A 17,934-nucleotide genomic window follows, 5' to 3' on the forward strand; every position below is an offset into this window, starting at 1 on the left:
GACCTCTGCAGTTGAGAAAAGTTTCTAATCAGGAACCACTTAGTCTGTATTCTCCTCAGCACAGTGAGACTGTTAAGTTATTAATGGCTGCAGCTTTGTTGTTGGCCACAAACTGCACTTGATAAATACAAATAGCGAGTTACTCTTGTCTGAGTGATTAATGATGTGTTTGCTGCACACAAATTAACAGAAAAATGTCAAAGCAACAACGCCCACTGGACAGAAATGAGAGTCTGGCAACTCTGCAACAATCACTGTTGCTTTTCAAAGAGTCAGATATCACAATGATAGCAGCGTCATTACAGTGACTTGCAAATGCCTCTACCATATTACCAGACTGGCAGGAGGGAGTTGTGTTTGTGCTTTGGGCACAGGAGGTTTAACGTCATCGGTGGCTGTCATTATGCTGCGGTGTGTGTGTGAATTAGCATGATAAAAAGACTGTATGAGCTGAGGGACATAGACTGAGGCTGAAATTAAATAGATGCTCACCTTTGTCCTTATTTCAGGGAAGAAGGAGAGAATAATCTGAAAGACGGTGAGAGGAGATGACGTCCTCTTTCAAGAAAAAAGGAATAATATCACCAGAAACTATAAAGCATAGAAAATATGAGGTCTGCATTCAAAATAGACAAACGCATGAGGATGACAGCTATGATCCTGGGGTTTGTTATATCGGCTGGATCTGGTCCTGGTTCAGGAAGAGATTAGGATAAAGAAGATGAAGAGTTTCTTTGTTCAACTTGTTTGTTGATGCTCCTAAGATTGTAGCCTCAAGAGTCACAAAAAGTCATAAAGAACATCCAGATGTCCCCTTCCTCTGGCCGCTTTCTCTCCTTTGTTACATGGACTATTAAATTCCCCTCTACACTACCTCTCCATCCTCTGAGCCATGAAGGGAAATTGCTTCTGTTTCATCTCCTCTCATATTTTCCATTTCACCAGCAGGCCTGTTGGGTAAAACCACGTTGGTACTGAGGGTGTCGCAGAGTCACTCGGTAACTGGAAGCTGACGATCAAAGAGGCCCAGATGGAACAGCGGGATCTCTGGTCACTTATTCATTCATTTATCTGCCTGAACTTAAAAGGGCCGGGGGATGAGGTTCTGAATTTTTAAAAATGGAAGAAGATGACTTTGTATGCAAATATGCAGTATGTTCCCTGTGCAGGTGGTGCAAAGGGCAGTGAAATATTCTGGTAACAGCTACAAATGAAAACTTATGTGAAGACTTTTGTCCTCTGCAGAATGTATGAACCTTTCATTGTCAAATATCATGTTCATATCAACAGACAACATAAACATCAACAAGCAAAATGATGAGACACAGGGCAACAGGTGTATGGGCAACGAGGCTCTCTGTACTCCTCCGTTCCAGTCATAACTACGGCGTTACCATAGCAACTCTAAGTACGACCGCAATTTTAAGCTAGCTCAAACGATCTAATACAAATCTGCTCACTGACAAATTCCACGGCAATAAACCATCTCAAAAGTGTTTTTAGTTTATATACAATTGTTTTTACCTGACAGATGTTCTCCACACATTCATTCACCAGAGTAATGTTTTATCATCCTTCTCCTCAGTCCACTGCGCTTGGATGGCCGCCATTGTTCAGAAATTTTTTCAGGCCAGAGAGATCACTTGACCCCAAATCTGGGCTGTGATTGGAGCATTTGTGATGTAATTCTCTACATTAACCACAAGAGGCCGCTGCTGATCTGACATTTCCAGATGAAAGTGTACTGTCAACATTGACGTTGTCTGTTGATGTAAAAGTTGATGCATATATCACCACTTTTAAAGCCTATACAAATGTACAAATGTAGTTTTTTGACCAGATATTTTTCTTATTAACTTATACAACATTTGTCCTTCAGCATCTCTAAACAGGCCTTTGATTCAGCAGGTTATCCTCAGTAATCAGTCATTTCATTGGTGAGTTAATTCATCATTTTAAAAGTAAAGCTAGTAATCAAACAAAAACATTTATATCATGGTCAAACATGATTCAAAACATGAATACTTTGAAGATTAAATATGTTAATTAAGTAAATAGATGCAATAAGGGGGGAAAGGGTTCATTGAATGGAAATGATTCCTTTTCACCATCATGACAGCGAGGGCCTATTATTTCAACTCTATGACTCTCATACTATGATTACTTTATTCTCTCATATCTTACTTAAAAAGTCATCATTTTTTCATACAATAAATATGCCATACCCAATTTTAGTTGCTTAATTTTTTTTTTCTCAGTTCCTTCTTAAAATGAAACTAAAACTTACAGAAAAAATGTGCCTAGCATGAGAATGGGGAATTAAAACTGGTACAAGAGGTCTAAACTCTAACATTCATTCTGAATCTCTCATGTCCAGTCCTTGAGAGTATCTTAGCAGTTACCCTCTGCTCCATAGAAGCTCAGTGGCATTTTTCTCATATAAACGTGACAAATTTGGAAATCGGAACTAAAAAGAAACAACATCTTACCGACCAGTATAGCAGTCTGATTTCCCAATTTATACCCCCACTTAAAAAGATTGTGTACCACCACTTCCAAAGAATGGAGATTCATCAATACTGCTTTTGCAGCACACTCATCTTTCCATCTCTGCAACTGTAAGTGTGCACGAAATAACTTTTTTGTACAAAAAAAAAAAGGATGTCTAAGGAGTTGCTTTTAGTGACAACAAAATGTTTCTAACGGCACTGCAGCTACTCTGCCCTATGAAGTTTAGTGTCTTTCAGCTTATTGGTTTGGATTTACAGCCCCCAACCTCACAGTTTGTACCTGTCGCAGTCAGCACTTTCAACTTAAAACTCTAATAAACAGGCTGTAGGCGTAAGCACCAAACAGCAGATTTACAAAGTCAGCAACTACCTAGTGAACATGGTGGAGAATTCAGCTTTTAAAGAAACAGATTGTCCCTCAAGAGTCAGTAGTGACTAAAAACAGAGCCAAAATGAGAGAGAGACTTTGAAGTTACTAAAAACATAACTTGAAATTGTTGCTAACGTTGCTCTGGCTGCTGGATGTTTACTTAAAGGGCCAGTTCGCCGATTTTCAACGTCCTATCATGCCATTATGGGGAGCTAATGCCATTATGGTAGAAAAACATACAATTTCTCTCTGTGCCTTTGGAGGACACTATCTGCTTCTCCAGTGGGCCCTGGAAAACCTCCACCAGGCTACGTAAAACGCGTCATCTGGTGGAGGCCAGGGAGCTTGCTAAACTGCATCTTCCTCAATCTAGGACGCCAACCTCCGATGTCATGCCTCATTTAAAATCGTCAGGTTTGAAATGTAGGCTGCAGACCTTAAGATTTTTTAGACAATCCACCGGTATATTCTCGTCGTATATCAGATTCTGTACTGCTCTGAGTCATTGTCTGCAGCTAAATGGGTGTTCTTCACTCCAGCGTCTCTCGCTGGGCCGTTCCTTTCAGAGGCAAGGGTGCAATGCACACTGGGTGTTGTAGGAATGTAGAACAAACCACGAGCTGTTTGTTCAACTTTCTCCACAGCTATGGTGTCAATTTGAAATATCTTCTATTGATTACAGAGAACACCAGCTTAGACTGACAGTGGCTTTTTTCAGGGGTGAATTGCTCCTTTAAGCAACTGTTTGCTGAAACATCACCATATTAACTTTAAACATGCCAAAAAAAACTATGCAAAAATTATAAGGAACCATTTTAATGCTTCTTTGCGCAACAAGATTGCAATCTGTGTGGGTTTGACAGGCTAATGCAATATATGTGATTTAAATTTATGAGCACAATCCATAATAAAATCAGTAAACATGGACACAAGCAGCTCGGACACTCTGCAGGAGACTCTATTAACCCTGAAGGCAGCCCAGTATAAAGACATGACAGTGAGACATCCAGCAAGCCTGCATATAAACGTCATGAAAATGCGGGTGCAGCTTCAGGGGTCAGGAAGCCTCAGGGTAGAATGATGATGGATGCTGATATGCCTGTCAAAAATCAATCTCTCAGCCACCGTGCCAAAGAGAGAGAGAGAGAGTCTGCCAGTCACTGATTCAGCTCATCTGCAGCACGCACATACAGTAGGTAAGACAATCCCTGAGGGTTTTTATAGCAAGGTGAGGATGTGAGCGAGCTGCAGCCATGCAGGCCCCAGAGGTAAGAGCAAAGGAGTTGAGGTGTCCTCTGAGAAGTCACGTCAGCACACCAGCTCACATTAGCCTCTAATATTTCAGTTTTGATTCAAACCAGCAATAGCCGTCTGATGTATTTCACAAAGGGCGATGGAGGTGAAGATTCGGGCTTCAGAAAAATTAATTTTTATGCCACATTATCTGCATTTTTCATGTTATTCTTTTATATTTTGCAACCATACTATGCAAGAACTTCTACCTGAAATAATGAAGAAAATAGTGCCATAAATTGCTTTTTGGCAGTCTCAGTGCACGACATAAAATGCTTCACCATGGGGCCGATGAGGGATTTAGCTCTGTGTGCTCGGTGTTGATATTGAGACACACAGGGGAAGGATCCCAGCATGTGGTCAGGATGCAATCAGCCACATAGGACAGAGAAATAATGATGTACTATTCGGATCGGCGGGCAAGGAGGATGTCATTGAAACGCCTCGTAATGATGGCTCTGCTGACAATCCCCCTGGAGTCTGGATACACAAGGGGAATGAGGAAGGCAGGGACGAGGCAAACTGAGCCTCTGTGTTAAAGGAAGACAAGTTCGGTTCCTCTGGGCTCCGAGGGACCATGCAGGGTTTAATCTTAGTGAGCAATAATTAACACCAACAGTTATAAACAACTCAGCAGTTTATCTGATAAGTGAAATAACGGTTAGATGGCACGGTCAAGCTGCAATTACAACTTTTAGTTTTAATTGCCACCGCCGAAATTCCCACTATAACAATTAAAGATGTTATCAATTCGCAGCAGTATAACTGGCCTGTTTCAGCGTACATGGAGAGAGGCGATAGACTGCTACGGATCAATACCATCCCACCACATACTGAGGCAACAGCAGCATGCTTCCCTCCCACAGTTATTTACTGTCTGTTTGTGATGCAGGATCCTATACAGAGTGAAATACGATGCCCATGATAAATAATGCAACATGTGTTTGTGTTTTTCCTCACGAAATACCTCAACTGACAATGTCGATAATTACATTTTAATAGAACTTACATTTTAAACTAAACAAACTTCCAAACGTCAGAGGCATGTTTATATTAAGATCCCATTACATCAATATAGATGTTTATTTCACCTATAAGTCAGTATCCGGCCGATCTTAATGAGATTTTAGAGTTTGTCATCTCATGAAAAACACATAGCTGCAAAAACACTTCCTGTAATATTTATGTCCATTCCCCAAACCGCACAGAAACTATGAACAAGCTTGCGGTTTTGGGTCGTCGCCATGTTTGTGTTCTCTCAATCGCTGCTCCATATGCCAATCAATATCAAAAAGTCCCTCCCTAGCTTCCTGTTTCTAAAGGGAACACATAAATAAACAAATCAAACAGCACTCTGTTCAACGTTTCATTAAAAATTTAAACAACTACAGGCTGGGACTGTGATGTGTACATGGCGTTGCTATGGTACAGTACTGACGCATGCATTCGGGCTGGGACCATATGGTTTAGATCCGTGGTTCTCAACTGGTGGGTCGGGACACAAAAGTGGGTTGCGGAGCTGTTTTCAGTGGGAAGTGTGTGGCAGAAAGTCCATGCTGCGCTTTGTTTTGAAGGACATAGGTTTCCTTTGACATGCAGGCAGGAGTAGTGTAGTTTAGTAACGCTCCATGTATCCACTGATTTGGTAATCCCAGCTACAGTTACATTCCTGAAACGTGATGAGCTCGACAGTAGTTGCATTTATGTTGCTGTTTTAGCATAATGAGTAGAGTGAATATTTTCCCCTTATGCACTACCACCATTTTGGTTGACTATTATACAGTCGTGTTTTGTGTTGTTGACACACTGTGATGTTTCGTTTGGTCTCAGGTTCAAACTACACCATTTTTGATTAAATACATTTGAGTGGTTGAAAGAATCTGAAATTTGGGTCGCGATTTCTCGTCAAGGAGGTGGTGGTGGGTCCTGAGGCAAGACCAGTTGAGAACCACTGGTTTAGATGCGCAGTGTACTTTTAGAAGGAACTTAGAGATTTAAAAGGATTGTTTTGACTTCAAAGTCTAGCGAAGTATTTGAAGCGCGCCTGCAGGTTGTGCCATAAGATCAGAATCCATCATGAGACACTCAAGTAAACAAGAGTCCACTGAAAACATTGCTGCAGGAATAAAGCAATTCATCCTTAATCCACTAATCTAGGGCTCAGGATGATGGACCTGATATTTTTTATCAATAAAAGTCTCTCCTCCACACACTTATTATTCAAAGGCTTCAGGTTTTTTTTTATTTAAATGCAATATCTAACAATTTCCACAGGGATGGAAAAACATTATAAGATCAATTTTTAAGTTAAGCCTGTGCTGCTGAGGGAAAATAAAGAGGGCGACAGGAGCTCAGAGCTGCTTCTCCCACAGAGAACGACACGTACTGTAAAGCGTCTTCATCATCACTCATGTCTCTCCTCCTCCCCTCCCTCTACCTCTCGTCTGTCTCGGTATTGATCGACCCACTTCCTTCTTTTTTCTCTCCATCTGGGGGACATCAACCGTGCTCCTCGTCCTGCTCTTGTACTCTTATTCTTATGTTTCAAGAAACAAGACTAACACCCCATCTCTGCACTCATACGGTTGACAGAAAAGCCAACTACAGCAGCCGCCTCTTACCATAACATGCTGTACTAGGAAGAATCAAAAACTGTACCGCAGGCTAAAAGCATTTGGTAAGAACTGCAGAGGTCAGGAGTGGCAGAATGAGGGAGGAAATGTTACAAGTTTTGTTCCTACAAGAATAACAACTGCTGGACTATAAAAATAATATTGGTGTGCAGAATGTTTTGCCTTATTTGATATAGCAATTTCAGACATAAATATTGGCTTAGCTGCAGTAATGACACATCATCAGGCCACTACAGGACTAAACAGTCAGTCATCAGCACGAAAAACTCACAGCAACAAGCATCACCTGTCTGACATGTCTATGGAAGTAAAGGCGAGAAGGAAACCTGCATCCCCCTCGATGTGACAACACTAATCGAGCATCCTGCACCAACAGATACACACACATCTCGCAACAATCTGATACCACATTTAACCATCTAGCGTCCGTACTATTCATCGAAAGCCACAACAAGGCAAGCAACATTTACATACTGTAGTATTCTCCCCACTGAAATACTGAGTAATGAGTGCTGCAGTGGTTACGTTATTATTGATCCCTGCACAGTAGATTCTCTTGTCTCTGCTCACAGGGAGGTCAGAAGTCAGAGGTCAGGGTCAGCTGCAGAACAGCACTCTGGGAATTAGCCCTTCATTTCCATTTAAGTATCGCATGTTTTATTGGAACAAACAAGCGTTAACCAGTCCTCCAATATTAACTATCGTACATTTCCATAACTCTTTAGGAGTGAAAAGGAGCTTGTGTTCCAGTGTTGCAGCTTATGTCAAAGCTAACTAGGGTGCTTGTCATCAAATAGTGATACAGAGAGGAAAAAAAGATCCAACTATGGCCTCATGATGAAGATGATGATGATGATGATGAAAAAAACATCAGTTACAAATTATTTCAACAAGGACTTCACTTCATTAACATCTGATCTAGATTTTTGTTTATAGTGGATAAATTATGTCCGAACATTTTAAAGACTTGGCTAAACTGTAAAATGCAATCTGTAGTATATCACCTACCTTGAGCTATCGCTATGGACTCGAACCTGTGCAGCTCTCGCAGCAGACAGGTGCGTTCAGACGGATGAAGGGTATAAATAAACTCCTTGGCTCCCCGGGGCGAGTTGAGGGGCTCCACTGGCTCCTTCAGCGGGTGTGTGCCCAGGTGACACCGCTGCATCAGCATGGAGAGGGGCGGCTCTAAGGAGAACCGGGCCGGGGACGCTACAGCGGGGGTTTGGTGGTTGCTCAGTCCGGCTGTGGCCAACCCAGCCCCGGCTCTCAGAGAGAGGGCGGGCCGCAGCGTTCTCCGCAGGCAGGGCAGCATCTCTGGGATGGAGGTAAAGCGATGAGCCGGGGACCTGAAGGAGGACAGTGTTGGAGAAAATAACAGGCCTAGTTAGCACTTAAACACATGGCATGCTGCTTTATGTAATAATTTGAAGTAATCGCTGCAACGGTGGCATGAAAACATCCCACACATCATCCATCTGGAGGCAGACGGGGTTATTTGAGGGCAAAAACGGGCCTGACAGCCACAAATACACATTATTTAAGAACAAAATGATTCGAGCAACGTATTGCGTAACATTAAGTATGAAAATATGTCCAAAAAACAAACTGTAACTTGTCTTATCGGACGTACCTCAGTCGATGCTCCGCTGTCCCGTCCAACAACCTCCACAGGAAACCTTTAAAACACAGCAGCTGCTCGTGTGCACACGGCTCCTATTCACCCGCTGAGAGATGTAGTAGATCCTCGCGCGCACCCTCAAACACCTAACTGACTGTAGGATTTGTACAAATTCACATTTTTGCTAGCGTAATCCCTGCTGGTGTAACCTCTGTTTGACAGGATGGTTTGTGAGGCGGATGGGAGGGCACAGCAGCCCCGAAAATACTTTCCAATAGGAGCGCTGCTTTCCTCCGTGCGTAACTCTGACGGCACCGCCACACGTACGTACAGCCGGAGCACAGGCAGGCACAATGGAAGAGTATTCATGTGTTATACGCCTGAAAAACGCCGAATTTGATGCTGCAAATTTTAAGTTAGTGAGAAGTTTATTGGGTCTGTATACTCGTGAGAAATGAATGTATGTAACCTAATGTATGTGTTACTCTGTAATTGATCATTACTGTGCTGAGATTAGACTATTTACAGATTAATACTTCTCTGTCTCAGTGTTTTTGTCTGAAGGGTGTGTTCCCATCTCTCCCTCTGCTGATACACACGTGGGGCATTTGAGCTATTCAGCCTGACTACAGTAGGTCCACACCCAAAGAAAATATGACACCATGTGGAAGTTATTTGTTTGAAAGAGGAAGCCTGGACTTCAGGCAAAAAAGGAAAAGGCTTCTGTTTGATTTCTAATGTAATTCACGCAGTTTCTATTTTAGTCGTAGGCTCTCCGTGTGAGAGTGGCAGATTTATTGTTGTGGTTGTACTTTTATTGATTAGACGAGTGTTTTCAGGCCTCCCAGGACGAGATGAGTGATGCATTCATCCAAGAAGAAGCTATAAACCAGGTTAGAGTGTCAGAGGACGCTCAGACAAGAGCGCCCTCTGGTGGCCAAAATCAAAACAACATCTGTTTACACCCTCACCAAAGGCAGTGACGGCTCTACTGTTCAGTTACATTTCAACCTGTGTGTGACCTGTGTTTTTTCAAACCCACTAATCCTTGACTTGTGTGAGTATTTGTTAACTATTTAACTACAGTTCAGTAATAAATGTGAGATGAAAACTGACTGGTTAAAGACGTGTGAGGCCTGACAGGAAGTATCAGGGCAGTGTTCTGGGTTAAATATTACATACTCCTAAAGGCACAGAGGTTGCACATTCAAGAAGTCACTGAGCAAAAGCAAAATTTATATTTTTTATTATATTGCTAAAGCTGTCATTACACAAAAAATAACAATCTGTTACTGGCTGAAACAAACTGCATCAAAGGCTGTTGAGCTGTACAGGGACGGACAGAGAGGTCAACTCTCCTCCAGGGGAAAATCTAAAGTCTTTTATAGGGGAAAAACTAAACTAGAAACCAGGTTTAACTTTACTTTTAAACCCTCACAGACTATAAACTTCTTATTCATAGGATATACTGACATTTGGCAACTCTGATATAATATATATTTATGCTAACTATTTAAATATGGAAATTACAGGTTTATAATACAAGTTTTAGACATGTGGACGGCAAACAGAAAGAAAATATTAACATCACCAATAATATCAAAAACTGTATGCTGAGTTTTCACAAAACATCTACGCAGTGATATTATCTTAATGCTGTAAAATTAAAGAGTACAGATGTATTTTGTTTGCAGTTGGTTTGTAGTGCACACCCCTGTTCAAAGTCTGGGTGTAATGCAGGCAAAGAGATGAAGTCACCCCTTCTTTTGCTGCCATTTACTGAGCCTTTCAATTACATATAAGAAGCCTGTTAAGTTGTAGGAAATAACTGGATTTTCATGCTAAAATGTATTTGGGAAACTCAGGTCAGATAAGGCCAGAAAGGCCAGACAATGTGGGCAGCTTGCCATTTGTTCAAATCTCATAATATGCCAGATACCAGATTAAGTGTTCAATAACATTTGAGCTGAAATCAGCTCAAAATTACTGAGGTACAAACATTTGAAATTGAATCTCCCTCAGGGAACAGTAGAAAGATTGTCGTCTGTTCCAGCAAAAATCACAGCAGAGAATGTGTGAAACAGAAAAGTGTTAATTTACACCAGTGATCAAACGAGGACTCAGGAAGAAAATGCACTGTGATGACTGAAGTGAAACCAAACTGGACTTCAATACCATTTTTCACCAAATGTGAACCCATAATACTGATGCAAACCTCTTTGTTATGTAACTTAACTATTACCTGGATGTTAGATGAACAAACTTAATTATACTTAATTATTAAAATGCAGTTTATGAATTGTTGTTTGTGTGAAATAAGGGACATAATGAAGTGTAGCAGGACAGCCATGGACATTTAACCGTACATGCAAATGAAACAGCTCTATTACTCTGATATTTTACACAAGTACAAAAATAGAGATAAGTTGACAAAAGAGGGAGTAAAAGACAAAGGAAATAAATTAAAAACGTGTGAGTTTCTTGACGAACTTTTACAGCTATATAACGTATAAAGTTGTCTCACAGTTCCTGTACAGAAATCAAAGAACAGTATCAGGGATATTGAACACTTTAGTTTTAACGCTGCACTCTGAGCAGAAGCAGTTTTATCTCTAAAAGCCTGATTGTGCAGAATAAAACAGAATACTCTAAAATGTACCTATGGTGATGTAGTTCTTAAATTATATTATCGATTTGAATGGAGTTGACAGATGTATAATCTAATTAATCAAAAGAATGTGAGCATGCAAGCTTCATGCATTTCAGAGACAACTAAGAGTTCAACCTTACTGCAAGAAAAATGGCATGGCATTAAATGTATAGCTTTACAATGTTCAAAACATCCAAATATGTTTTCAATTAACAATAAAATGTCCAGTAATATTCATAAATTCAATGTTGAGATTTGATATGGCACATCTGTACTTTGACATTTATTAGTAATAATAGGAGCAATTAATGCACTGCAGGTTGCGTTAGCGCTAATAAATGCTACAAAAAAATGGCTAAAATGTAAGGGATAATATATAAACACATACCACTGAGGAGTTCTACAAAGCTCAGCCTGTAGATATTGCAGAATAAATGAAATCCATACTGGGAACAATATGAAAATAAAACCAAATCACAACTTTTGGCAACAGAGTTTGACAGTTCTATGAAATCCTGTTTAAAGAAGCTTAATGATTGTGGCACTGTGGAGGAGCAGAGAGATATACAGCAAAGACACAGAGAGCGAGAAGCACCAACACACTCCTCAGAGACATGCAAATCTATTTACATCATGTAAAGACTAAAACAACTAAAACAGGACAGGACAAGTGTCTCTTAATGTCACCGCATCAACCAATGTGACGCTTTAGTCTCACTGTCGCCTCCTACAACTTCAACTTTAACCCAAAGTCAGGTCATTAGCTTTGTGATTTGTCATACCCCTGCAGACACCTCACATATTTAAGTAGTGAGACAGCTTTGACAACACAGCGTCCTCTCACAGTCATCGGGGCGTCCCTCGAGGTGAGCAGTCCATGAGGTTCAGGGGAAGCCGAATGGTGCAATGGAAAGCTCGGCCGGTGGAGCTGTTACTTTCTAGTGCACCTGATTTTTGTTCTCTCGATGCTGTGTGGTACTCGCACATCGTATTGCGCTCCTTCCGCCAATTCACTTGGCAGTTGGAATGCTTATTTGTCCCACGATGGTACAGCACACTCCCTAAACAATGACTGTTTACATATAATACACAGTGTTTATTTACACTGAAGAAAGGGAAGCGAATTGTCCAACCCTCTGCTTCAGGAAGAATACTGGATACCTGTGTGTCATGTACATATTTCCTGTCCTCTGGTGTAATGCTGCTTTGTCCTTCTGGTTATTTACGAACTAAAAACATGCTCTTGTTTATCGTCACACAGCTGTGGGCTCGGATTTGCAATAAGGTTTTAGTGCTTAGGCCTTGTACTTCTAAGGGCTCGTACAATTACAACTATTGCTGCTATTTATTTGGGTGTTTGATCCCCTTCAGATGCAAACTCAAACCTGAACGTGTATTTTTCTTCTCTGAATCATTTAAGTTGGCCTCTGCAGGTGAAAATATACTGGATGAGAAATGCTCCGTGCAGAACAGGTGTTTGTAATTTCTCATACTAGCATAAGAAGCCTTTTGATTCTGTACATCACACTTCTCTCTTAAGCCTTTGGCCTCATTTAAAAACACAACAGAGTGAGAGCATCACCTCTATGACATGACATGTCTCTCGTGTCATGTCATCATGGGATACGCGGTGCAGAGCGGTCGTTAGTGAGGGTTCTCTTGAGCTTGACCCCCTTGCGGATGGCCACCAGCATGTTGCCCTCTAACACTTCACCTCCCTCCTCTCCTCCTCCCTCTCCTGTCTCACCCTGCAGGTGCTGCTGGTTAGACTGGGGTACGCTGGGAGGATTGGTCGTAGCCTGACCACTCCAGGACATCACAGGCAGCGTGCCGGCATCCCCGCCTCCTGCAAACGTTGGAGAATCTGGGCTTTCGTCTCCTCTGCCTCCTCCACCTCCTGTCTCCTCTGCACTCCTGCTCCCGTTAACTGCTCCTGGCATGTCAGGCACCGTGGGGATTTTCACTGGGATGACTGGCGTACGAATTGGGATTGGGCCTGTGCCCACGAGTGAGCCGGAGCGGCGGGCGGAGGGTTTTGAGGAGGGAGTGCGGCGGATTGTGGCAGTCCCTGGGGTGACGATAACCGGGCCGTGGCCTGAAGAATAAGAGCCTGGGGCATTATGGGAGCTGGATCCAGAATAAAATCCCTGACCTGAGCTCGGGCCTGCAATAATATGACACAAACAAATAAAGAAATCAATAAAAAAGGAAAAAAATGCAAATATTGGGGAGAACAATTGTCCCTCTATCAGTGCAGTCTGTACCTGTAGGTGTAGGAGGGTAAGCCCCAGTGTGGATGGGTGTGGAGGGATAGGGCCCTGCAGGGTACGCCCCCTGTCCAGGATAAGGAGTCTGCGTGCTGGGCAGCCCGGCTGTGGAGGCCGGTCGTTTGCTCTGGAACATGAGTCTGTACGACTGACTGATGTCACTGTTTCTGGGGATTGTGGATGACTTGTCAAAGTCCAACTGTTGCGGCTCAGGCTCCTGATCCCCGGCCATGGAGAAATAGTCATAGTCTGATACTAGAGAGAAACAAGAGAGGGTTTAACAACGTACCAACACAATCAGATATTTTATGTTAAAACACTGGAGGACCAGAGACAAGAAGGTGGGTAGTGTTTATTCTAGAGAGAGCGTGTTACCTTGTGAAGGTATTGTGTCTTCCGAGCAGCATGGTGTGTTTGTCTGCGTGCTGTAGCCACTGGAGCACTGGATGGAGTCTCTGCTGGACCTCTGGGTGTCCAGCTCCAGACCTCTGGATAAAGCCAGAGCCAGTTCCTCGTGGGCTTCGATATCTGCAGCCTGCAGCAATCATCGAACGACAAAAACATTCAGTAATGGGGTCTGAGAGTCTGACTGTCTGGACACAGCTAGGTACAACTTATTTAACTCATTACAATCATTACACAACTCATTAAAGTCACTAAATGGGAACATTAGTGGTCAGAGGCTCATTCATGTGGTCTAAATGCCATGATTTCAAAAACGTCGGCCTGCTGGGAGTTCAATGCGAGTTCGCCTTAAACTTAAGCAACACAGATGGCATTAAATGTACACTGACCTAAGTTCATGTGTTTCGTGCAGTATTTGCAAGGTCAGGAGGTAATTCAATCGCCTGAAAATTCTTCTTTTTGTGGCAATTGGCCCATAGCCACAGAAAACTACTGACGTATTAAAGCACAAATGCTGCTTAAAAAAAGGCAGGCTATGTTTATAACTGGGAGAAGAGTTAAGCTAATAGTTAATGAGCTTATTGTAAAAGCTGTTGCAGAAAACAAACAGTATGACATGGAAGCTAAAACAGACCTTTAGCGCTGCAAGCACGCTCCTGTTCTTCTCCTCCCCTGGTGCAGACATCTGAAGCGTGGCTGGAGCTGGTGCTGAGGTCGACATCAACCCCGGGGTGCTACCATTACTCACACTTCCATTACTGTCCACTACAGCTGGGGCCTCCTTGTCTTTCTTCCTCCTCAGTGTGTTGACCATGGGTTGGTCATAGGGGCCCGGCTTAGCCCAGTCCTGTAAAGAGATACATGTCAGTGTATATTTCACATTTCTCTGATGTTAACTTGATGAGCACCAAGAAATCTTTCCCCGTCATCAACTGAAAAAAAAGCTTCTATTCATTCATCAACAGCAGTTAAAATTGAACATGGCTTGCATGTTGAACAAGGAGGATGGGAGTAACACCGGGTGATGAACAAACCTTCCAGCTGGGGACTCGTGATGAAGGCACCATGGAGGAGCCCATGGTGCAGTAGTGAGGGTAGTCTGGCAGTAAGGCTGAGGCGGGACGTGACCATGAGCGGGTGGGGCAGGAGGTGGAGGTGGAGGATGGGGAGGAAGGAGGGAAGAAGGGGAAGGCGGTGCCCGACCCTGAGCCCAAACTCCCCCCATTGGTTTGCAGGTAAGGGGAGTGAGCCGGACTGTGATGGTCAAAACCATTTGACAGCTGGACGTGTGTGGGACGATAACACAAACATAGAACAAACACAAAATGGGATAAATTATTGAAATGATAAACAAAACAGACCACATCACTGAGGGGATAATTCAAAGGAACAAAAACATGATCAGGAATTCATATTGATGACAGAACAAAGGAAACACAAACAAGAGCTGAATGAAAACTGGGCAATCTGATGTACATGTCGGGAGCGTGGAGGTTTCTTTGACATTTCTGTAATGAACTAGAGTCGACGCAGCGCACAGCCAAGAGTTAGGTTTGGTAGGTGAAGCTGTGGTGCGTGTAATGCTGGTACAACACTGACATTGATGTGAAAAAGGGGTTAAGTGTGTTTCACCTTGTCAGTAGCGTGCTGTGGTGCAGTAGCAGCTACGAGAGAAGAGGGGGAGCTGCAGTCACTGTGAAGCTGCCCAGTCTCTGACACCTCAGAGGACCTGGAACTGGGACAAAGCTGGAACAGCGAGGGCAGCAGCGAGCAGGGCGGTGAGATGAGAGCAGAGGGACAGAGAAGAGGAAAGCGAAGGGAGGGGGGCGGAAATTCAGACAGACATGTGCAGAGGGGCAGAAAAGCAAAGACAGACATGTCAGCAGGTAGACGAGAGAGAGAAGTTTGTTAGAAGAGCAGCTGCAACTTTTCCACAGTTCTCAGCAGTTAGTGAGGAGTACAGCCAAGTGACTATAAAGGCTGCAGAGACGGTGCACTGGGAGTCATAGCGGCATTAATTGCTTGGACATCAGCAGTGTTGAGCATCGTTAAAAGAGTGCACAGGAAAAGCTCACTTAGGATGTTGAAGGTCTCCTCACAAACGTGTGTTTTGCACAATATTTAAAGGGCTCTATTAGCAGTTATAGGCCTGGTTAATAATAGAATACTTAATGCATGCCTTTATAGGGAAATTAACTTTGTGCATGAGAGGAGATTAGAGGTTAGGGTCAGCTACTTGGAATCATCCTGTAGGGTATTAAAAATGAGTGGAAATGAAAGATATGCATATTAAGTGTAAACCCTGACCCTGCCTTGGACCTGCCTTGGGCCTGAGTTACCGTGTAAGCCACAGCAAGTCCTGTTTAGCCATTAAAATCTTCAAATATCAACTCCAGTAACTACACTGCAAATGAGGCAATGAGAGGGCTGATTCCTGGGGCCGTACTGTAAATGGATCATGTGTGGACTTGCCAAACCACCCTCACTGCATCATAAAAACTTGGGAGTCTAACTATCCCACTGCGTTCTGGACGGGGGGAACTCTGGTCGCTGGCGTTGCTACAGAACGTCAGCTAGTGCCGCCAGCCGCTCTCACGGTTGATCTCAACCCACAGAAACCCCACGCAGACAACCCCCGTGACTATCATATTGATAATTATCTGGAACTCTGACTCAGAGGGTGAGATTAAAGGGACGGACTGAGACCTGCTGATAGAGACATGCGCTTAGTGAGTGGAAAACACACTGTTGACACTGTAATAGCTCATTTTGCTGCGATACATTAATGAAAATACATCACACAGCAGGCCCAGGCCCCTGCAAGTTTAACCAAACCGCAGTCTGTCACAGCGGTCGACTCTGTAATAGCAGGATGGGGCTGACCTGTTTTGCCCTGGGCTAGAATGGAGGCAGACTAATTTCCTGTACATTTATGCTACAATAATAGCAGTGAAATGACTTCACCATGATTGCATATGCTCCTGCTGCCAGCTACAGCCGCTCATAGTGGCTGGGGAGATGTGTGAGAAAAGAGTTTTGTGGATTGCTGATTTGGGGTTTTCTCTCTGTCTCTGACTACAATGACCTGTAAATCATACAGCATATGTAGTTTTATAGCCTTGTACGTACCTAAAGCTAAAATTATGGTTAAGTGTGGGTAACCGAGTGTTTTTCTTACCTTTGTCTCAGCTGGCATAGGCGAGGATGATTTGGACGACGTGTATTGGTCCTGCGATGAAGAAATGAAGCCAGAGTCGTGGGAGGAGATGCTAGAGAGGCGAGCCGGTGTCTGCTGTGGAAGCGTGGAGCTGCGGTACCGATGGCGGGGGTGATGGTGGTGGAAGAGGTGGTGTGAGGAAGAGGAGGAAGAAGAGGAGGAAGGAGAATGAGAGTGGGAGCCACTGGATCCCCTGGAGTCACTACTGTTAACGCTGTTCAGACTACTGTGAAGGGGGGAAGGGGTTAGAGATGAGGGGAGGACCAGAGGAAGGGAAAGTTTGGCAGTGACAGGCGGGGATGGGGGGGGAGATCAAAGTGCACCCAAAGACATGGATTGAAGAAGGAAGGTTGGATAAGAAAGGGATAAAAGGAATAAAAGAGAGGAGATGAAAGCAGAGGATTGGGGGGAATGTGGAGGAGACAGGGTGGGAAACAATTAACACAGCACACCAAGATGCAGCAGGCAGTGACTGAGGCCGATCCAGTCAAAACAACAAAACAAACCAACAGAGGAGGCGTGATATCATAATGACAATAATTACAGGCAGGAAATCACAAGATTTCATGCCTTTCACGCAGCTCTTTGAGAATATTAACGCAGATTACTCTTGCAAACCAAAACAGCATGAACTAATTACTGTGGAGTAATTACTGAGATCTAATTATTGTGTGAACTGACACTTGAAAGCAACATCTGAGAGGATTTAAAAGTGTTATATGGCAAACTCTGTCCCATGAGAAATACATGGTAGAGAAAAACATTTAAAATATGCATCAAATCATGTAGAAACTTGAAAGGCTAAACTATACAGTTTAAGGTCTAGGAACTTTGACATTTGTGGAATATACAATTTCAAAGTATTAAAATCATAAAAGCAGCTGTCACATAATGATTCAGGAATTTCATAAGCGAATGAAGACATAATAAGCAAACGTTAGCTCTTGCAGCGAAACCCTGCGTCTGTG

General features: G+C 43.0%; 2 protein-coding genes across 5 annotated transcripts in view; both read right to left on the minus strand.

Annotated features, from left to right (window-relative positions):
* The window catches only part of LOC138584805 (transmembrane protein 65-like), a 45,914-nt gene extending 37,284 nt beyond the window's left edge, over positions 1 to 8,630 (minus strand). The window contains exons 1-2 of the mRNA XM_069657118.1: positions 8,440 to 8,630; positions 7,815 to 8,155 (exon numbers count right to left, since the gene is read on the minus strand). Of these exons, the coding sequence (XP_069513219.1) occupies positions 7,815 to 8,121 (307 nt within the window). The 5' untranslated portion in view covers positions 8,122 to 8,155; positions 8,440 to 8,630. The remainder of the gene's footprint in view (positions 1 to 7,814; positions 8,156 to 8,439) is intronic.
* Positions 8,631 to 9,657: 1,027 nt separating this feature from the next.
* LOC138583936 (protein MTSS 1-like) overlaps positions 9,658 to 17,934 on the minus strand; it is a 44,012-nt gene continuing 35,735 nt past the window's right edge. For 2 of the 4 annotated variants that reach the window (XM_069656006.1, XM_069656005.1), the window contains 6 exons: positions 16,928 to 17,057; positions 14,784 to 15,029; positions 14,384 to 14,596; positions 13,720 to 13,879; positions 13,342 to 13,599; positions 9,658 to 13,241 (listed from right to left, as the gene is read on the minus strand). In XM_069656006.1, the coding sequence (XP_069512107.1) occupies positions 12,694 to 13,241; positions 13,342 to 13,599; positions 13,720 to 13,879; positions 14,384 to 14,596; positions 14,784 to 15,029; positions 16,928 to 17,057 (1,555 nt within the window). In that variant the 3' untranslated portion in view covers positions 9,658 to 12,693. Of the gene's footprint in view, positions 13,242 to 13,341; positions 13,600 to 13,719; positions 13,880 to 14,383; positions 14,597 to 14,783; positions 15,030 to 16,927; positions 17,193 to 17,934 lie in introns of all 4 variants that reach the window. The other 2 variants (XM_069656004.1, XM_069656003.1) reach the window with 1 other exon arrangement.

Source organism: Semicossyphus pulcher, unplaced genomic scaffold (assembly GCF_022749685.1).
Source record: "Semicossyphus pulcher isolate SPU_LCO1_2020_fin unplaced genomic scaffold, fSemPul1.0.p SCAF_9, whole genome shotgun sequence".
Lineage (NCBI taxonomy): Eukaryota > Metazoa > Chordata > Actinopteri > Labriformes > Labridae > Semicossyphus > Semicossyphus pulcher.